The following is a 16,208-nucleotide window of genomic DNA, read 5'->3' as shown; positions in this document are numbered from 1 at the left end:
CTATGGTATTAATTTAGGTAATAATTGTATGACATTTATTTTCTGAGAGCTTTCTGGAACCAAGACCCACTTTAATGACTGTGGTGCGGGTGCAGTTATACTTTTCCTACATGCCAGACCAATAACCTTAACTCTGGTAGAGGTGAGTTACAGTATATTAAATCCTTGGTGGTTTGAGAGTGGCGGTGCCCAATGCTCAGTGGTTATACTCACGTGGCATGATGCCCTGCTCCACTAGCTGCTCACGGGTGCGTCTCTGCTGCAGGCGGCGCTGGAGGACTGTGGGAGAGAAGCAGAAATAGGTTAGAGTTCAACCTATGCCCAACTAGCCTGGTCCCAGATCTGTTTGTGCCGCCATGCCAATGACCATAGGAGTTAGCAAGACAGCATAAACATATCTGGGACCCTCCATTTATATCCTAGAGCTGGGACGATGAACTGAAAATGATCGATACCAGTCACTGGTGCACATTCATGTTATAAAATTCTGGCAATTTATCGCAATATGGATTTTGTCCACCCAGTTCACCTACACACCCAACCCACAGATTAAGGCAGTAGGTTACTTAAAACAAACGATAGGAGGGAGGTTGGTCGGGGAGGGTAGGTGGGCATATAACGTGAAGGTCTAGCAACCCAAACGTTGCATATTCGACTCACATAATGGACAACTTTTACATTTTAGCTAATTAGCAACTTGTAACAGTTGAAGTCGGAAGTTTACATACACCTTAGCCAAATACATTTCAACTCAGTCACAATTCCTGACATTTAATCCTAGTAAAAATCCCCTGTTTTAGGTCAGTTAGGATCACCACTTTATTTTAAGAATGTGAAATGTCAGAATAATAGTAGAGAGAATGATTTATTTCAGCTTTTATTTCTTTCATCACATTCCCAGTGGGTCAGAAGTTTACATACACTCAATTAATATTTGGTAGCATTGCCTTTAAATTGTTGAACTTGGGTCAAACGTTTCAGGTAGCCTTCCACAAGCTTCCCACAATAAGTTGGGTGAATTTTGGCCCATTCCTCCTGACAGAGCTGGTGTAACTGAGTCAGGTTTGTAGGCCTCCTTGCCCTTGCACACTCTTTTTCAGTTCTGCCCACACATTTTCTATAGGATTGAGATGATTTGTGTCATGCACAAAGTAGATGTCGTAACCGACTTGCCAAAACTATAGTTTGTTAACCAGAAATTTGTGGAGTGGTTTTAATGACTCCAACCTAAGTGTATGTAAACTTCCGACTTCAACTGTACTTACTACTTTTTAACTACTTAGCTAGCATGTTAGCTAACCCTAAACTTAACCCCTAACCCTAACTCCGAACCTTAACCCCTAGCCTAGCTAACTTTAGCCACCTAGCTAACTTTAGCCACCACAAATTGGAATTCCTTATAAAGAACATTGTGTACTGGACACGATTTGTTATGAAGAATAAAATTGTGTAATGGACCTGAAAAAATTGACGAGTCACCAATTTGTGTTGACACACCACGTCACAGCCCAGCCAGAACAAACCAGGAAGTCCTGTTCCTCCACCAAAGACATCCTATAGAGACAGCCTACAGACTTTCTGCATGGTTAACCTACCAGATAACTAGCAATAACACTCTTCTTGGCACTGTGAGTTTACTTTTGAGTGATTACATGGGCTTTACATATTAATATACAAGCTCTCTTCAAATAAAGTGAAGACAAGGACATACTGAGGAAGGACTGGGATGCAAATGCCGAGGTAACTTTACATAGATGTTCAACTTGAAATACAAACATAGATAGACACAGGCAAGGGATGAGTCTTTCTCAAGTAACACTGTAGAAATAACAAACATTGAAGACTAATTACAGTGCAATGTTCATATGTCCGAGTCACCTCCGAGTTGAAGATGATGTCATCCCAGGACTGAGTGAACTCGGTCTCTTTTGAAAGTGCCGACCCATAAAAAGTGAGATGTGTAGTCTTGTTTTGGAGCGGTAAGCACGGATCCATGAAGTCCTTGTACAATAAAAAGACAAGAAGGCCTCTTATGCAGGAGGCTCCAAATCCTTGGACGGCACCCAATGTTATTTTACTATCATAATAAACTGCAGTGTGAGCCCAGTTTAAACATGTTATAAACAGGCGAGCGTGGACGTGTTATTTCAGTGGAATAACAGTGATCCTCAGCAAAAATATTTGAAGAGGAAGGTGATGGTTGATGGTGACGAACGACGCGGCGCTGTGAAGAACGTTGGGGCCCTTATTGTCACCAAGGCATTGTGTTCATAGTGAGGTCGGACTGCTGCTGGAGTAGACTGCTCATTGGCTATAGCCAGATGGTCAATACACACACACACACACACACACACACACACACACACACACACACACACACACACACACACACACACACACACACACACACACACACACACACACACACACACACACACACACACACACACACACACTAAACACTAAACACTAAACACTACATACTACACACACACACCCAGGCCTGCTCTGCTCTAGTCCCCTGGGACAGTCACTGCGTCTGACCAGGCCAACGTGACTCACTCCAGCTAAAATAAACTGGGCAGCTGTGAGAAGAAGGCCTGGGAACCATGGAGTCTGGAGGTGGCATGGGGGTGGGGGCCAGGACTGGACTGGAACCCAAAGCATTGTACAGAATGGGGGGGACCCGCTCCCACTGGTGGACAGAGGAGCACAGAGAGTCCCAGGGAGCCAAGGCAGGGGAGCAACTGAGTCCATTCTCAGAGCCCCCCAAAACATTTACAAGCCCCTCTGCGCCTCCAGGGCTCAGAACACTGTGTTCCTACTCCCTATCCATGGTTCCCATTACACATTCACACCAGGGTCAGGTTAGCGTTTTTTGTCATGAATCTTGTTCTGGAGGAAGTTCTACAGCGGTCACTAGCTGGAACAGCCACAAAGACATAAAATCAGATTTTGACCCTATCTTTAACCACACTGCTAACCCTAATGCCTAACCCTAACTTTAAATTAAGACCAAAAAGCTCATGTTTGTTTTCATTCATTTAAAAAAAATGGTGACTTTGCAGCTCGCCTATCTAAGGGGAAAATCGCTCAGTGCTGCCTCCAGGACAAGACTCATGACAATACACATCAACCTGCACACCAGGGGGGCACCGACACAGAAAGATCATTCGGGAAGATTGGAGAGAATTACCATTGGTTGGTTTCAATATTCATATTATCCACTTTGACTCGACTGGAAAAGAATGCTAAAGGATCATTGACGATTTATGAGAACAATACTGCCATTTCAAGTTGTTATTCTTGACATCAACGTGGCAGTACAGCCTATGCCTGAGGTGCTCCTTACATTTTGTTTGGCCGATGTCAATAGTGCTGTTCTCTGTGAACCCTGGCTAACCTCTGTGTGATGCAAGTCGGCTGTACTCCCCTGCTCTCCAGCACAACATAAACAGAGGTACTTCACAAACCTCAGAGTGTACATAGGCTTTACTAAAATCCCTGGCTCCTGATTCTATCTCTAATCCCCTGCCCATATTCGTCTCAACAAAACTCATCTCTGGACAAAGTCTACCGTTAGATCTCTTGGCCTGACTTTTTCCTAGAAACACTCTGCGTAAATATAAAAGAGAATCTGTTTTGTTATGGCTACACTGTTATAGAAACAGTCTGACACTGACATAAGCTATGTTGACATTACTGCTGGAAATATACAGTATTCTCCTCGCAGCTCAGCTGTGCTCCGTGCTCTTACAAATGCTCATTCACTCGATGAGTCCGTTTGTTGTTTGATGTATGCTCGAAGATAGATAAGGAATAAAACATTAGCAATAAATTCAAACCAGATCCATCCAACTCATCCAAGCATGATTCTACACCTATGACCCGAGGGGACACAATACCTTTTAAATAGGACTTATATTGAAGCCAGGTAATAGAGTCATGTCACCTTTTCTTTACACACCGAGTTGTTCTTTGAAACACCTAATACTATCAGGAGCTGCCCTGTAACGGTATGCAGATCACAAACAGAATGTGGAGCTACAGCATTTTCAGGTTTAGCATTTCACTGGAGACTATTCCTCCCAGCCAACATACTGTACAGCAGAATGCTATTCTTCAGGAAAAGGTACTAACTAAGTGGTGACATCATGCTTAGCTGAGCTCTGCAGTTATTTGTCATCATAAGAAGTGAGCACATAGTCCTGGGTTTAAGGATCCTAATAATATGATACGCTATGTAAACCCACCTCCCTAGTCCCCTCCCTCATTTTGACTTAGCTTGTTTCTAATAGAAAACAACAACTCTTTACACTATTGTGGTGCTGTTAATCCAGTCTCTAACGGATGCTGGACATCATTTAATAGCTATTCCTCCTGTAATGCCCTATCACTTCCTGGTGGGACTCTCCGTCTCTGTCCTAGCCCAGCGTCAAGGTGTTATCATCAATTAATCAGTACAGATTACTCTGACATCACTGCCGTTGGGCAAGTTGGTCAAGGCCTATAAGTAGCTGTATATTTCATTCAAGGTAATCACGTTGACTGAAAAGCAGGCCTAAACCCATGAAGCCATACACATTTCACTGTAACTCCATTATTTTACTGAGAACTTTAACAACTATTTGCCTTCTAGTGAGAATATACTGTAGTTATAAAGTCCTAAACACACAACATTTTTGGAGACAAACGTAGAGGAAACCAAAATGGATACTGATTTATGTTGATACTGGGCTTCATGCCAACAACGTAGTGATGCTACCTCGCAAAGAGAGCAAGAAAGAGTGAAAAGGTAAGCGATAGAAAGAGAGAGTGAAAGAATGATGAGGGAGAAAAGGAAAGACAGAGAGACAGGGGCACCTGATTTAAATTTACCCCTGCAGACGGCGGGGGTCTCCACGTCGAGGCACGCCATGGAGGAGGAGAGAGCCGGGTCGCTTAGCGGTCGGGTCTGGAGTCCCATGGAGTGATCAGGGCAGTGAGGAACGAGGACCAGCATGAGGGTTTGGTAATGAGGGAAAACACCCAGCTAGGAGCGTATGGTAAGAGAACTGTTTCTCACAGTCTGGTACGTACAGTCCCTCCCTCTCTCTCTGCCTGTCTTTGTGTTGGTCTCAGCGGGAGCGAGTGTGAGCTCACTTATGCTCTGGCTGGGCTCAGCCAGTAAGAGTCAGGAGGAGGAGGGAACACAGACAGACGAGCCACTGTTAACCCCTGCTGGGTCACTCTGCTCTGCTCTCAGTGCTCTGCTCTTTCAACACCAGCCTCATTAGAACTAAATACAATGAGTCAAGCAACTTTAATTACCAAAACAACACAGAGAACAATACAATCTTTTGACTAAACCAACTGCTGTCCTAAAAGGCTATAAACGTAAGTCATACTTTCAACCAAATCATGAAATAGGCTAACTAACTGCATGTATTGAAATGTAATTTTAAGTTATTATGTCTTTCTTGGCCCAAAAACATTGAGTATTTGTGACTTTTGAGTGAGAGGATGAAAAGCTCCATGAAAGAACGAGCCGGGAGTTCATTTCATACCATGTTGTGTCACTGGATAAGAATGACAAAAACAAACATGCTGAGGCCCCTGGGACCTTGATGTTTATCTTTGTCACTTTTCCCAGTTGAAAAGTGTGTATTTCTGACATTTAGCACATTCTTGTTATTGCTAACATTTTCATTTCATTATTTCGACTACAACACTACACTCAAAGCACAAACATGGCATTAATACAATCTTATCTATTGTTTTCATTTGTGTAGACCCGACCGTAGCTGTTGCTCACTAATATTGACATAAGTATCAATATTTTCTTTCGGATTTCAAACAAAATAGATTAAATGTAAACATTAGAAATGGGAGGTGGTTGCATTCAACCCTGTCTCCTTCACAATGTTGTCTAGGAGAACATATATCATCCTGGTCTCTGTGTCCGAGAACAAATAACAGCAAAGAGAAATATCACCCACCCAGAGGAGACTTCTAAAGGGACAACAGGGAAGAGAGAACACCGAAGAGTGATAACAGATGAATAGGTGGTCATTTCCAGCCGGTTAGCATTCACATAAAGGAAGTATGAGTCATACGCTTGAAGTCCAGATCTGTGTCCTTCCCTACTCCCTAACCCTGAAGGTTAAAGGGCAGAGGGCAGCCAACATGAACTGGCATGCTGCTTCTATTTCCATTCCAATCCATTTCGCCCTGGTCTATATTTCACACATGTCAATGTTCAAGGATGACTTGGGAACAGTCATGAACGTGTTAACCTTACAATACTATAAAATGACACAACTGCAAGCTGAATGTCTAGATAAACAGCTGTAGTCATATTATGACACTAACAAAGATACAGACCCGAAAGGAAATGACTGGCCGGTACTATGTGTTCAAATGGATTAGGAATGCTGCTTAAATGAAAGCAAGCTCCTTTATAGAGCCGGTCCTGATCCTGATTCTAGCCCCTGTTGTGCAGGTGAATCCACTACAGGGGTCTTCCTCTTAGGAAGAAAGACAGGATGCAGTCTGTGCTCTAGACTCCCCAGATGCTCCCTGTCACGTGCCAGACTGTGTCAGCTCCTGCTGGGGCCCAGGGAGGGAGAAAGAGCCCTGGTGGGGAGGGATTCATGGAGCTCAGACCTGGCCTGCAATGGGATCAATGTGTCTGCAGCCCAGAGCAAGAAGAAAGTGGCAATCAATACAGAGAGTGGCACAAGATGGAGTGCCAAGCAGAGACACTGGCCTATGAGAGCTCCCCACTAAAGGGGTGTGTTGATGTTGCAATGTCAAGGGCCTCCACAAGTGCATACTGTATGGAGTAAACACTTCAATAATGGATAGTATGACGTCCAATGCGCACCACTATCAATACACAAATGTTGGGTCCCGGGTATCACGTGAGCTGCATTGGAAATGTTTAATCAGGCATTAACCAGAAGAGAAAACAAACAGCGAACTTCCTGTATTATTCTGGTGATAAAAGACATCATAGTCTGAGTCGAGTACAAGTTTTCTGAGGGAGGGGCTTGTGAGGGGAGGGTATTAAGGGTCAGTACACAAGAGATTCAACTTGGCCAGACGCATGTATTTTGTAACTGAACAAATCAAAAATCTCCACTACATCATCACATCATCAACAAGGCGTAGAGTGCAACACATTTGAGTTTTCCCAGTGTCTGTCTCTTGGGCAGTAAGGTTGAGGTGACCAGTGGTCTCCACCCCATACTCTCCATTCCTGACTGTGCCCTTTCTAGAGACTGGGAAAATGTCAGGGTACCACTCAGGGTGGGTGAGTGTCAGCCTGCCCACCAGACACTGCCTCAGTGCTACCCCTCACTATGGTTCACATGCCAGGGGAATATTTCCAGACTGGGGTTCTGGCTGTGGTTGTGAGAACCAAAGGGTTAGGAGAGTGAGATAATAGAGGAGATCTCAAGATACTGAAGGTCCACAATTTCAAGGAAAATGTACTGGGAAATATTAGTAAGGAATTCATCATTAGTGAAAAGTTAAACTAGAGGCTCAACCCGTTCATTGACTTTTGTTGAAGTCTGTTCATCAGAATCTGCATCTAATTTATCATTAATAATTCCCACCTAAAAAGCTGCTTTTCTGAGAGCAACCAACAAATAAAACACTTAGTGGCCCAAGGAGAGGGCTGACTTTGGGACTTGATGTCAGGAACCGTTCAAGCTGTGATTATGTGTTGGCTTCCAGATGCAATTCCAGTCTAATTCCTCACTTCTCTCCACAAACAAATCTCTCTGGACTGGAAAAGAGTTTGTTTTCTCATTGTCAGGGCAGGCTCGCTCTCTGATGGATGACGTAGAAACCAGAGTCTCTGGGTTCATTTCAATCGTATTTCCTTGATTTTTCAGAGCCTCGGATCTGCTCCAATGCATTTTGAGGAGGCAAGGAGAGAGGATGCAAGGAATCAAACACAATTGATTCACCCTCTGTGTTTTCACCACTCATGCAAAGTGGAAATTACAAACCTTTTTAAACCTCTAATACACTATTCAATTGGCAGCCAAGTTTGCATTTCCTGCTGTGCAGGAAATTTCCTGCAACAAACAGGGTGATCGAAGTAAGATCCTACATCTGTATATGACACTATATAGGCTAGGCCTTAGGGTGCCATTTCAGATGCATGCCCTAGGTCAGGGCTGGCCAGCCCTCTTCCTGGAGATCTACAGTCCTGTGGGTTTTCAGTTCAACCCTAATTTAACACACCTGATTCTACTAATTAGCTGCTCAACAAGACCTTAACTAGCTGAATCAGATACGCTAAATTATGGTTGGACTGAAAACCTACAGGACAGTAGATCTCCAGGAAGAGGGTTGGGCAGCCCTGCCCTAGGTGATTGACCTAGGTGATTGACCTAGGTGATTGTCCTAGGTGACTGAATGGTCTACTACTCACCGTTCTTACGCTCTTTGAGAGGCGGCAGGCTGGGACTGGGCTGCATAGTCAGATCTTCCAGATCGTGGGTCACTGCCTCGCTCCGGAGACTGGGCACCAGCAGTGCCAGCTGCAGACTGAAGTCCCCCTCCACTCCCAGACTCCCCTGGGGCTCCATGCTGCAGCCTCAGGACTCAGGAGGAGGAGCTAGGCCGGGTCTCCTGGAAACCAGCAGGGCAGATAGAGCTGCTGTTGTCAGTTGTTGCTGGGGAGATGGGAATATTGTGCCATTTTACAGCAGGAGTTATTAATCACATGACAAACTTGGCTGCCAATTGAATAATTTCATTTACTTATAACAGTTTTACTTATAACAGTTGATTGCATGGAGGTCACCATGGAACTGAAGCAGAAGGGAGCTTGACAATAAAGTTAAAGATTCATGTGCCCTGTTAACATTTAATCTGATGCTGATCAATAAGAATCACGCTAAAAGCCAAATTACTTATTTTAACAGATGTACAAAATGTAAAAGGTCTTAGAATATTGTATGTTTCTAATTAGTAATACATTTCCCTTGTTTTGTATAGAATTGGATTCCAAAGTTTCCTTTTGGTCTTATTACCATCACTTCATCAACCCATATTCTGGAAGTACAGTTGAAGTTGGAAGTTTACATACACTTAGGTCGGAGTCATTAAAACTCGTTTTACAACCATACCACAAATTTCTTGTTAACAAACCATAGTTTTGGCAAGTCGGTTAGGACATCTACTTTGTGCATAACACAAGTCATTTTTCCAACAGTTGTTTATAGACAGATTATTTCACTTATAATTCACTGTATCACAATTCCAGTGGGTCAGAAGTTTACATACACTAAGTTCACTTTGCCTTTAAACAGCTTGGAAAATTTACATACACCTTAGCCAAATACATTTAAACTCAGTTTTTCACAATTCCTGACATGTAATCCTTGTAAAAATTCCCTGTCTTAGGTCAGTTAGGATCACCACTTTATTTTAAGAATGTGAAATGTCAGAATAACAGTAGAGAATTATTTATTTCAGCTTTTATTTCTTTCATCACATTCCCAGTGGGTCAGAAGTTTACATACACTCAATTACTATTTGGTAGCATTGCCTTTAAATTGTTGAACTTTGGTCAAACATTTTGGGTAGCCTTCCACAAGCTTCCTACAATAAGTTGGGTGAATTTTGGCCCATTCCTCCTGACAGAGCTGGTGTAACTGAGTCAGGTTTGTAGGCCTCCTTGTTCGCACACACTTATTCAGTTCTGCCCACACATTTTCTATAGGATTGAGGTCAGAACTTTGTGATGGCCACTCTAATACCTTGACTTTGTTGTCCTTAAGCCATTTTGCCACAACTTTGGAAGTATGCTTGGGGTCATTGTCCATTTGGAAGACCCATTTGCGACCAAGCTTTAACTTCCTGACTAATGTCTTGAGATGTTGCTTCAATATATCCACATAATTTTCCATCCTCATGATGCCATCTATTTTGTGAAGTGCACCAATCCCTCCTGCAGCAAAGAAACCCCACAACATGATGCTGCCACCCCCATGCTTCACGGTTGGGATGGTGTTTTTCCGCTTGCAAGTTTTCCCCTTTTTCCTCCAAACATAACGATGGTCATTATGGCCAAACAGTTCTATTTTTGTTTCATCAGACCAGAGGACATTTCTCCAAAAAGTACAATCTTTGTCCCCATGTGCAGTTGCAAATCGTAGTCTGGCTTTTTTATGGCGGTTTTGGAGCAGTGGCTTCTTCCTTCCTGAGCGACCTTTCAGGTTAAGTTGATATAGGACTTATTTTACTGTGGATATAGATACTTTTGTACCTGTTTCCTCCAGCATCTTCACAAGGTCCTTTGCTGTTGTTCTGGGATTGATTCGCACTTTCCACACCAAAGTACATTCATCTCTAGGAGACAGAATGCGTCTCCTTCCTGAGCGGTATGATGGCTGCGTGGTCCCATGGTGTTTATACTTGCGTACTATTGTTTGTACAGATGAACGTGGTACCTTCAGGCGTTTGGAAATTGCTCCCAAGGATGAACCAGACTTGTGGAGGTCTACAATTTTTTTTTCTGAGGTCATGGCTGATTTCTTTTGATTTTCTCATGATGTCAAGCAAAGAGGCACTGAGTTTGAAGGTAGGCCTTGAAATACATCCACAGGTACACCTCCAATTGACTCAAATGATGTCAATTAGCCTATCAGAAGCTTCTAAAGCCATGACATAATTTTCTGGAATTTTCCAAGCTGTTTAAAGGCACAGTAAACTTCTGACCCACTGGAATTGTGAATCAGTGAATTATAAGTTAAATAATCTGTCTGTAAACAATTGTTGGAAGAATTACTTGTCATGCACAAAGTAGATGTCCTAACCGACTTGTCAAAACTATAGTTTGTTAACAAGAAATTTGTGGAGTGGTTGAAAAACGAGTTTTAATGACTCCAACCTAAGTGTATGTAAACTTCCGACTTCAACTGTATATGTTCTATACATGTCTTTATGTGGCTCTTATCCCAGAGTAAGAGTGGGATAAGGAGTGTGTAGACAGCATTGTAGATAGTGTAGACTGGGCACAAGGCTCCACAGCTGGGGCGTGTTCAGCAGGACATTCAGATAGAAATATGCTATGTAGAACAAACATTCCTCTCGTATGTGTTGAATAAGGAATAACATCAGCTCTATGCACGCAATTTCTATCTGTAACGTTGGAGAACGTTTTGCAACTGAATGCGGCCCTGTTCTATGTCTGCCAGTGACAGATGCTGAATATGCAACATGAGGCAGACTGTGGTGCAGATACAGATCCAGGCTGCTTAGAAATGGAGCCATTGTCGGTCTGTTTCAGGAGAACAGCCTACAGAGGGGATTCAGGTGTACACAACGTTATCCTTCAAGTGCCAGAGAGTAATATAAAATGACCTTACCCTATAGCTGCCACAGTGTCTGGCTTCTGAAACCTGTCATCCAAAAGTAGAAACCCAAGACATCTGAGCTGCAAGGTACCTTCCATCTCTAAAACCAACTCCAGCTGTGTTAAAACTAAGGCGGATCTTTGTTTGTTCTTCTTCATGCATTCCGGTTTCATTGCTGAAGATAGTCTTGGTAGACTCCCACTGGGAGCTGGCAGACTGGGAGAGGTATGAGAGGTGGCTATGGACAATGACAGCATTCTGGGCACAGTCCTCCCATCTCAGCGTGCGCTCAGCACAGCTCCTCATGAGTAAGCAAAGCAACTGTTTAGCACATCTCAGCATTAGCCTAGGTCATTATGGTTCTTCTCTTGAATTCACACCACTAGTACAGAATATATTTTTTGAATGTCAGAACATGTGGTTTTAAGGGTAGAGAGTGCAAGCTTAGAAGAATGTGAATATTTATGTCAGCTTGACGTGTAAACTGATGCTTGGAGATACATATCGAGGCTTGTAAGTGTGTTTTTTTTATTTTGATGAGGGGGGAAATATATAAAAAATTCCAAACCATTCTAATCATTTAAGTGATATAGTGTATGGGATGTCAAAACCAGTTATTTCTAGCACCTTGTACCAGACAGCTGTGCCACTTCCCCTATCACCCATTTGAATGTCCTATGTCAGATAGTGATGCCATAAAGCATATCAGATACACTTTCCTCATATAACAGTCAATTCCATCGCAGCGTACACAAAGCCTACAGTTGCTGATTGATTTATGCAATACAATGGGTTAAATCACAGCGATAACAAAATGCTTTCAATGATGTGCCATGGAGCCAAACATATCACCCTTCCATCCCCTCCGTCCCAACCCGGAATCTACTCTCTCTCTCTATAATGTGCTCCAGCCTCCCAGAGGTTGGTGTGGCACCAGTCCCATTTCTCCTGTCTGTCTCCAGGGTGTTATGCTGGGTAAAAAGAGAACCAGCTGTGTTGCAGGATGACTCTGGATAAAGACACAGTCCAACATGGATATATTGTTATTTATATATAACACACATATAAATCTCCATAGTCCTTTGGTATGAGTAGCAGTGCCAGAAAACGTCAAAATAGTTTTTGACAAAGATAGTTTTACACAATGAGGTCTGTGCTCTCTACCACATGAGGCACATTATCAAGATGGGGAAAACAAATGAGAAAGCTGCTACTTAACTCCGTTGATATACGGTATAACTAGGAGAGGGTTTGTTTGCAGCTAGGAGAGGGTTTGTTTGCAGCTATGCGAGGGTTTATTTGCAGCTAGGAGAGGGTTTATTTGCAGCTAGGAGAGGGTTTATTTGCAGCTAGGAGAGGGTTTATTTGCAACTAGGAGAGGGTTTGTTTGCAGCTAGGAGAGGGTTTGTTTGCAGCTAGGAGAGGGTTTGTTTGCAGCTAGGAGAGGGTTTATTTGCAGCTAGGAGAGGGTTTGTTTGCAGCTAGGAGAGGGTTTATTTGCAGCTAGGAGAAGGTTTATTTGCAGCTAGGAGAGGGTTTATTTGCAGCTAGGAGAAGGTTTATTTGCAGCTAGGAGAGGGTTTGTTTGCAGACAGGAGAGGGTTTGTTTGCAGCTAGGAGAGGGTTTATTGGCAGCTAGGAGAGGGTTTATTTGCAGCTAGGAGAGGGTTTATTTGTAGCTATGAGAGGGTTTGTTTGCAGCTAGGAGAGGGTTTGTTTGCAGCTAGGTGAGGGTTTATTTGCAGCTAGCAGAGGGTTTATTTGCAGCTAGGAGAGGGTTTATTTGCAGCTATGAGAGGGTTTGTTTGCAGCTAGGAGAGGGTTTGTTTGCAGCTAGGTGAGGGTTTATTTGCAGCTAGGAGAGGGTTTATTTGCAGCTAGGAGAGGGTTTATTTGCAGCTAGGAGAGGGTTTATTTGCAGCTAGGAGAGGGTTTATCTGCAGCTATGCGAGGGTTTATTTGCAGCTAGGAGAGGGTTTGTTTGCAGCTAGGAGAGGGTTTGTTTGCAGCTAGGAGAGAGTTTGTTTGCAGCTAGGAGAGGGTTTGTTTGCAGCTAGGAGAGGGTTTGTAATGTGATCCCTGGACTCTTTGCCAAGACTAATGTCAGCTTTCAGTGTGCTGTTGATCTTCGATCCATACTCAGATCCCAATGCTTCTTAGTTTACACTCTAAGTCAGCTGAAGTACACACATTAGTGTTGTTTACAACCAGGGCTATGCAGGAGATGAAGGATTGCCTCTCCACTTGAGATGCTCCAGCTGGCCAAATAAAGCAATCTTATCGGCGATGCATGTAAATAAAGATAAAGCGTCTCCAAACTCAGGCTGAGTTCCATTATTAACCTGTTGGGGCTAGGGGGCAGTATTTGCACGGCCGGATAAAAAACGTACCCGATTTAAACTGATTACTACTCTTGCCCAGAAATGAGAATATGCATATAATTAGTAGATTTGGACAGAAAACACTCTAACGTTTCTAAAACTGTTTGAATGGTGTCTGTGAGTATAACAGAACTCATATGGCAGGCCAAAACCTGAGAAGATTCCATACAGGATGTGCCCTATCTGACAATTTGTTCTCCTTCTGTGGCATCTCTATCGAAAATACGTGACATTTTTAAGGCTTCCATTGGCTCTCAGAAGGCGCCAGAAAGTGTAATGGGGTGTCTGCAGTCTCTGGGCTAAGTACAGCAGCTCTGTTTGTGAGTGGTCAGGCTGGGAACAGTGACACTGGAGATGCGCGTTCATGAGAATTCTCAATTTTTTTCTTTCAGCCTTTGAATGAATACAATGTTGCCCGGTTGGAATATTATCACTATTTTACGAGAAAAGTAGCATAAAAATTGATTTTAAACATTTTGAAATGCGCTCGCGCGTCACCCTTCGGATACTGACCTGAACGCACGAACAAAACGGAGGTATTTGAATATAACTGTGGATTATTTGGAACCAAAACAACATTTGTTGTTGAAGTCGAAGTCCTGGGAGTGCATTCTGACGAAGAACAGCAAAGGTAATCCAATTTTTCTTATAGTAAATCTGAGTTTGGTGAGGGCCAAACTTGGTGGGTGTCAAATTAGCTAGCCGTGATGGCCGGGCTATGTACTCAGAATATTGCAAAATGTGCTTTCGCCGAAAAGCTATTTTAAAATCTGAGACCGCGATTGCATAAAGGAGTTCTGTATCTATAATTCTTAAAATAATTGTTATGTATTCTGTGAACGTTAATCGTGAGTAATTTAGTAAATTCACCGGAAGTTTGCGGTGGGTATGTTAGTTCTGAACATCACATGCTAATGTAAAAAGCTGGTTTTTGATATAAATATGAACTTGATTGAACAAAACATGCATGTATTGTATAACATAATGTCCTAGGAGTGTCATCTGATGAAGATCATCAAAGGTTAGTGCTGCATTTAGCTGTGGTTTTGGTTTTTGTGACATATATGCTTGCTTTGAAAATGGCTGTGTGATTATTTTTGGCAGGGTACTCTCCTGACATAATCTAATGTTTTGCTTTCGCTGTAAAGCCTTTTTGAAATCGGACAATGTGGTTAGATTAACGAGAGTCTTGTCTTTAAAATGGTGTAAAATAGTCATATGTTTGAGAAATTGAAGTTATAGCATTTTTGAGGTATTTGTATTTCGCGCCACGCGATTCCACTGGCTGTGGAATCTCCCTGGGCAAACGTCCCACCTTGCCCAGGGAGGTTAACACTATACAGTCTATTATATCCTCCATGGAAAGAGTTTATCACTCTGCAATGCATCGGCCTGCCTGGCTGTATTCAGTTAGCCAAGTATGCACCAGTCCAAAAAAGTCAGGTGCACCTTTGGCTAGGATAGAAGTGTACAGTCTAGATGAATCCTCTTGGTACATGGTCTGTGGTACTCTGCAGGTCTGTTAACTTCTCAGGGCTGCGTGGGACGCTACCATACCACCCACGGTTCACACTATTCAACAGCCAGTGAAAAATCAGAGCACCAAATTCAAAACAACAAAATGTCATAATTCAAAGTTCTCAAACATACAACTATTTTACACAGTTTTAAAGATAAACCTCTCCTTAATCCAACCACATTGTCCGATTTCAAAAAGGATTTACGGCAAAAGCATAAAGTTAGATTATGTTAGGACAGTGCCAACACAAGAAAAACCACACAGCCATTTTCCAAGCAGGAGAAGGGTCACAAAAACCATAAATACAGCTAAAATGAAGCACTAACCTTTGACGATCTTCATCAGATGACACTCATAGGACTCAATGTGACACAATACATGTACGTTTTGTTCGATAAAGTTCATATTTATATCCAAAAACCCCATTTTACATTGGCGCGTGATGTTCAGAAAATATTTTTCCTCCAAAACTGACGGTGAATCAGCACAGAAATTTACAAAAATACTCATCATAAACGTTGATAAAATATTAAACTCTTATTCATAGAATTATAGATAAACATCTCCTGAATGCAACCGCTGTGACAGATTTCAAAACAGCTTCACGGGGAAAGCACACTTTGCAATAATCTGTACAAAAAAATACAACAGGCAATACAGATACCCGCCATTTTGGAGTCATCTAAAATCATAAATAGCAATATAAATATTCACTTACCTTTCATGATCTTCATCAGAAGGCACTTCCAGGAATCCCAGGTCCACATTAAATGTTGTTTTGTTCGATAAAGTCCATAATTTATGTCCAAATACCTCCTTGTTGTTAGCGCGTTCAGTAAGCTACTCCAAATGTAGGAAGTGCGCCCAAAATTTCACGACGAAAAGTCTAAAAAAGTTATATTTACGTTCGTTGAAACATGTCAAACGTTATATAGCATCAATCTTTAG

General features: G+C 42.5%; 1 protein-coding gene across 6 annotated transcripts in view; it reads right to left on the bottom strand.

Moving 5' to 3' along the window:
- Positions 1-16,208, bottom strand: part of LOC115171202 (myocardin-related transcription factor B) — a 53,254-nt gene that overhangs the window by 13,067 nt on the left and 23,979 nt on the right. For 3 of the 6 annotated variants that reach the window (XM_029727789.1, XM_029727791.1, XM_029727790.1), the window contains 2 exons: positions 8,429-8,672; positions 214-279 (listed from right to left, as the gene is read on the bottom strand). In XM_029727789.1, the coding sequence (XP_029583649.1) occupies positions 214-279; positions 8,429-8,585 (223 nt within the window). In that variant the 5' untranslated portion in view covers positions 8,586-8,672. Of the gene's footprint in view, positions 1-213; positions 280-4,863; positions 5,135-8,428; positions 8,673-16,208 lie in introns of those variants that run through there. The other 3 variants (XM_029727792.1, XM_029727793.1, XM_029727794.1) reach the window with 3 other exon arrangements.

The sequence above is a fragment of the Salmo trutta genome, chromosome 32 (assembly GCF_901001165.1).
Source record: "Salmo trutta chromosome 32, fSalTru1.1, whole genome shotgun sequence".
Classification (NCBI taxonomy): Eukaryota; Metazoa; Chordata; class Actinopteri; order Salmoniformes; family Salmonidae; genus Salmo; species Salmo trutta.
Note: the sequence above shows the minus strand (reverse complement) of the source record. Positions and strands in the feature narration are given on the sequence as shown.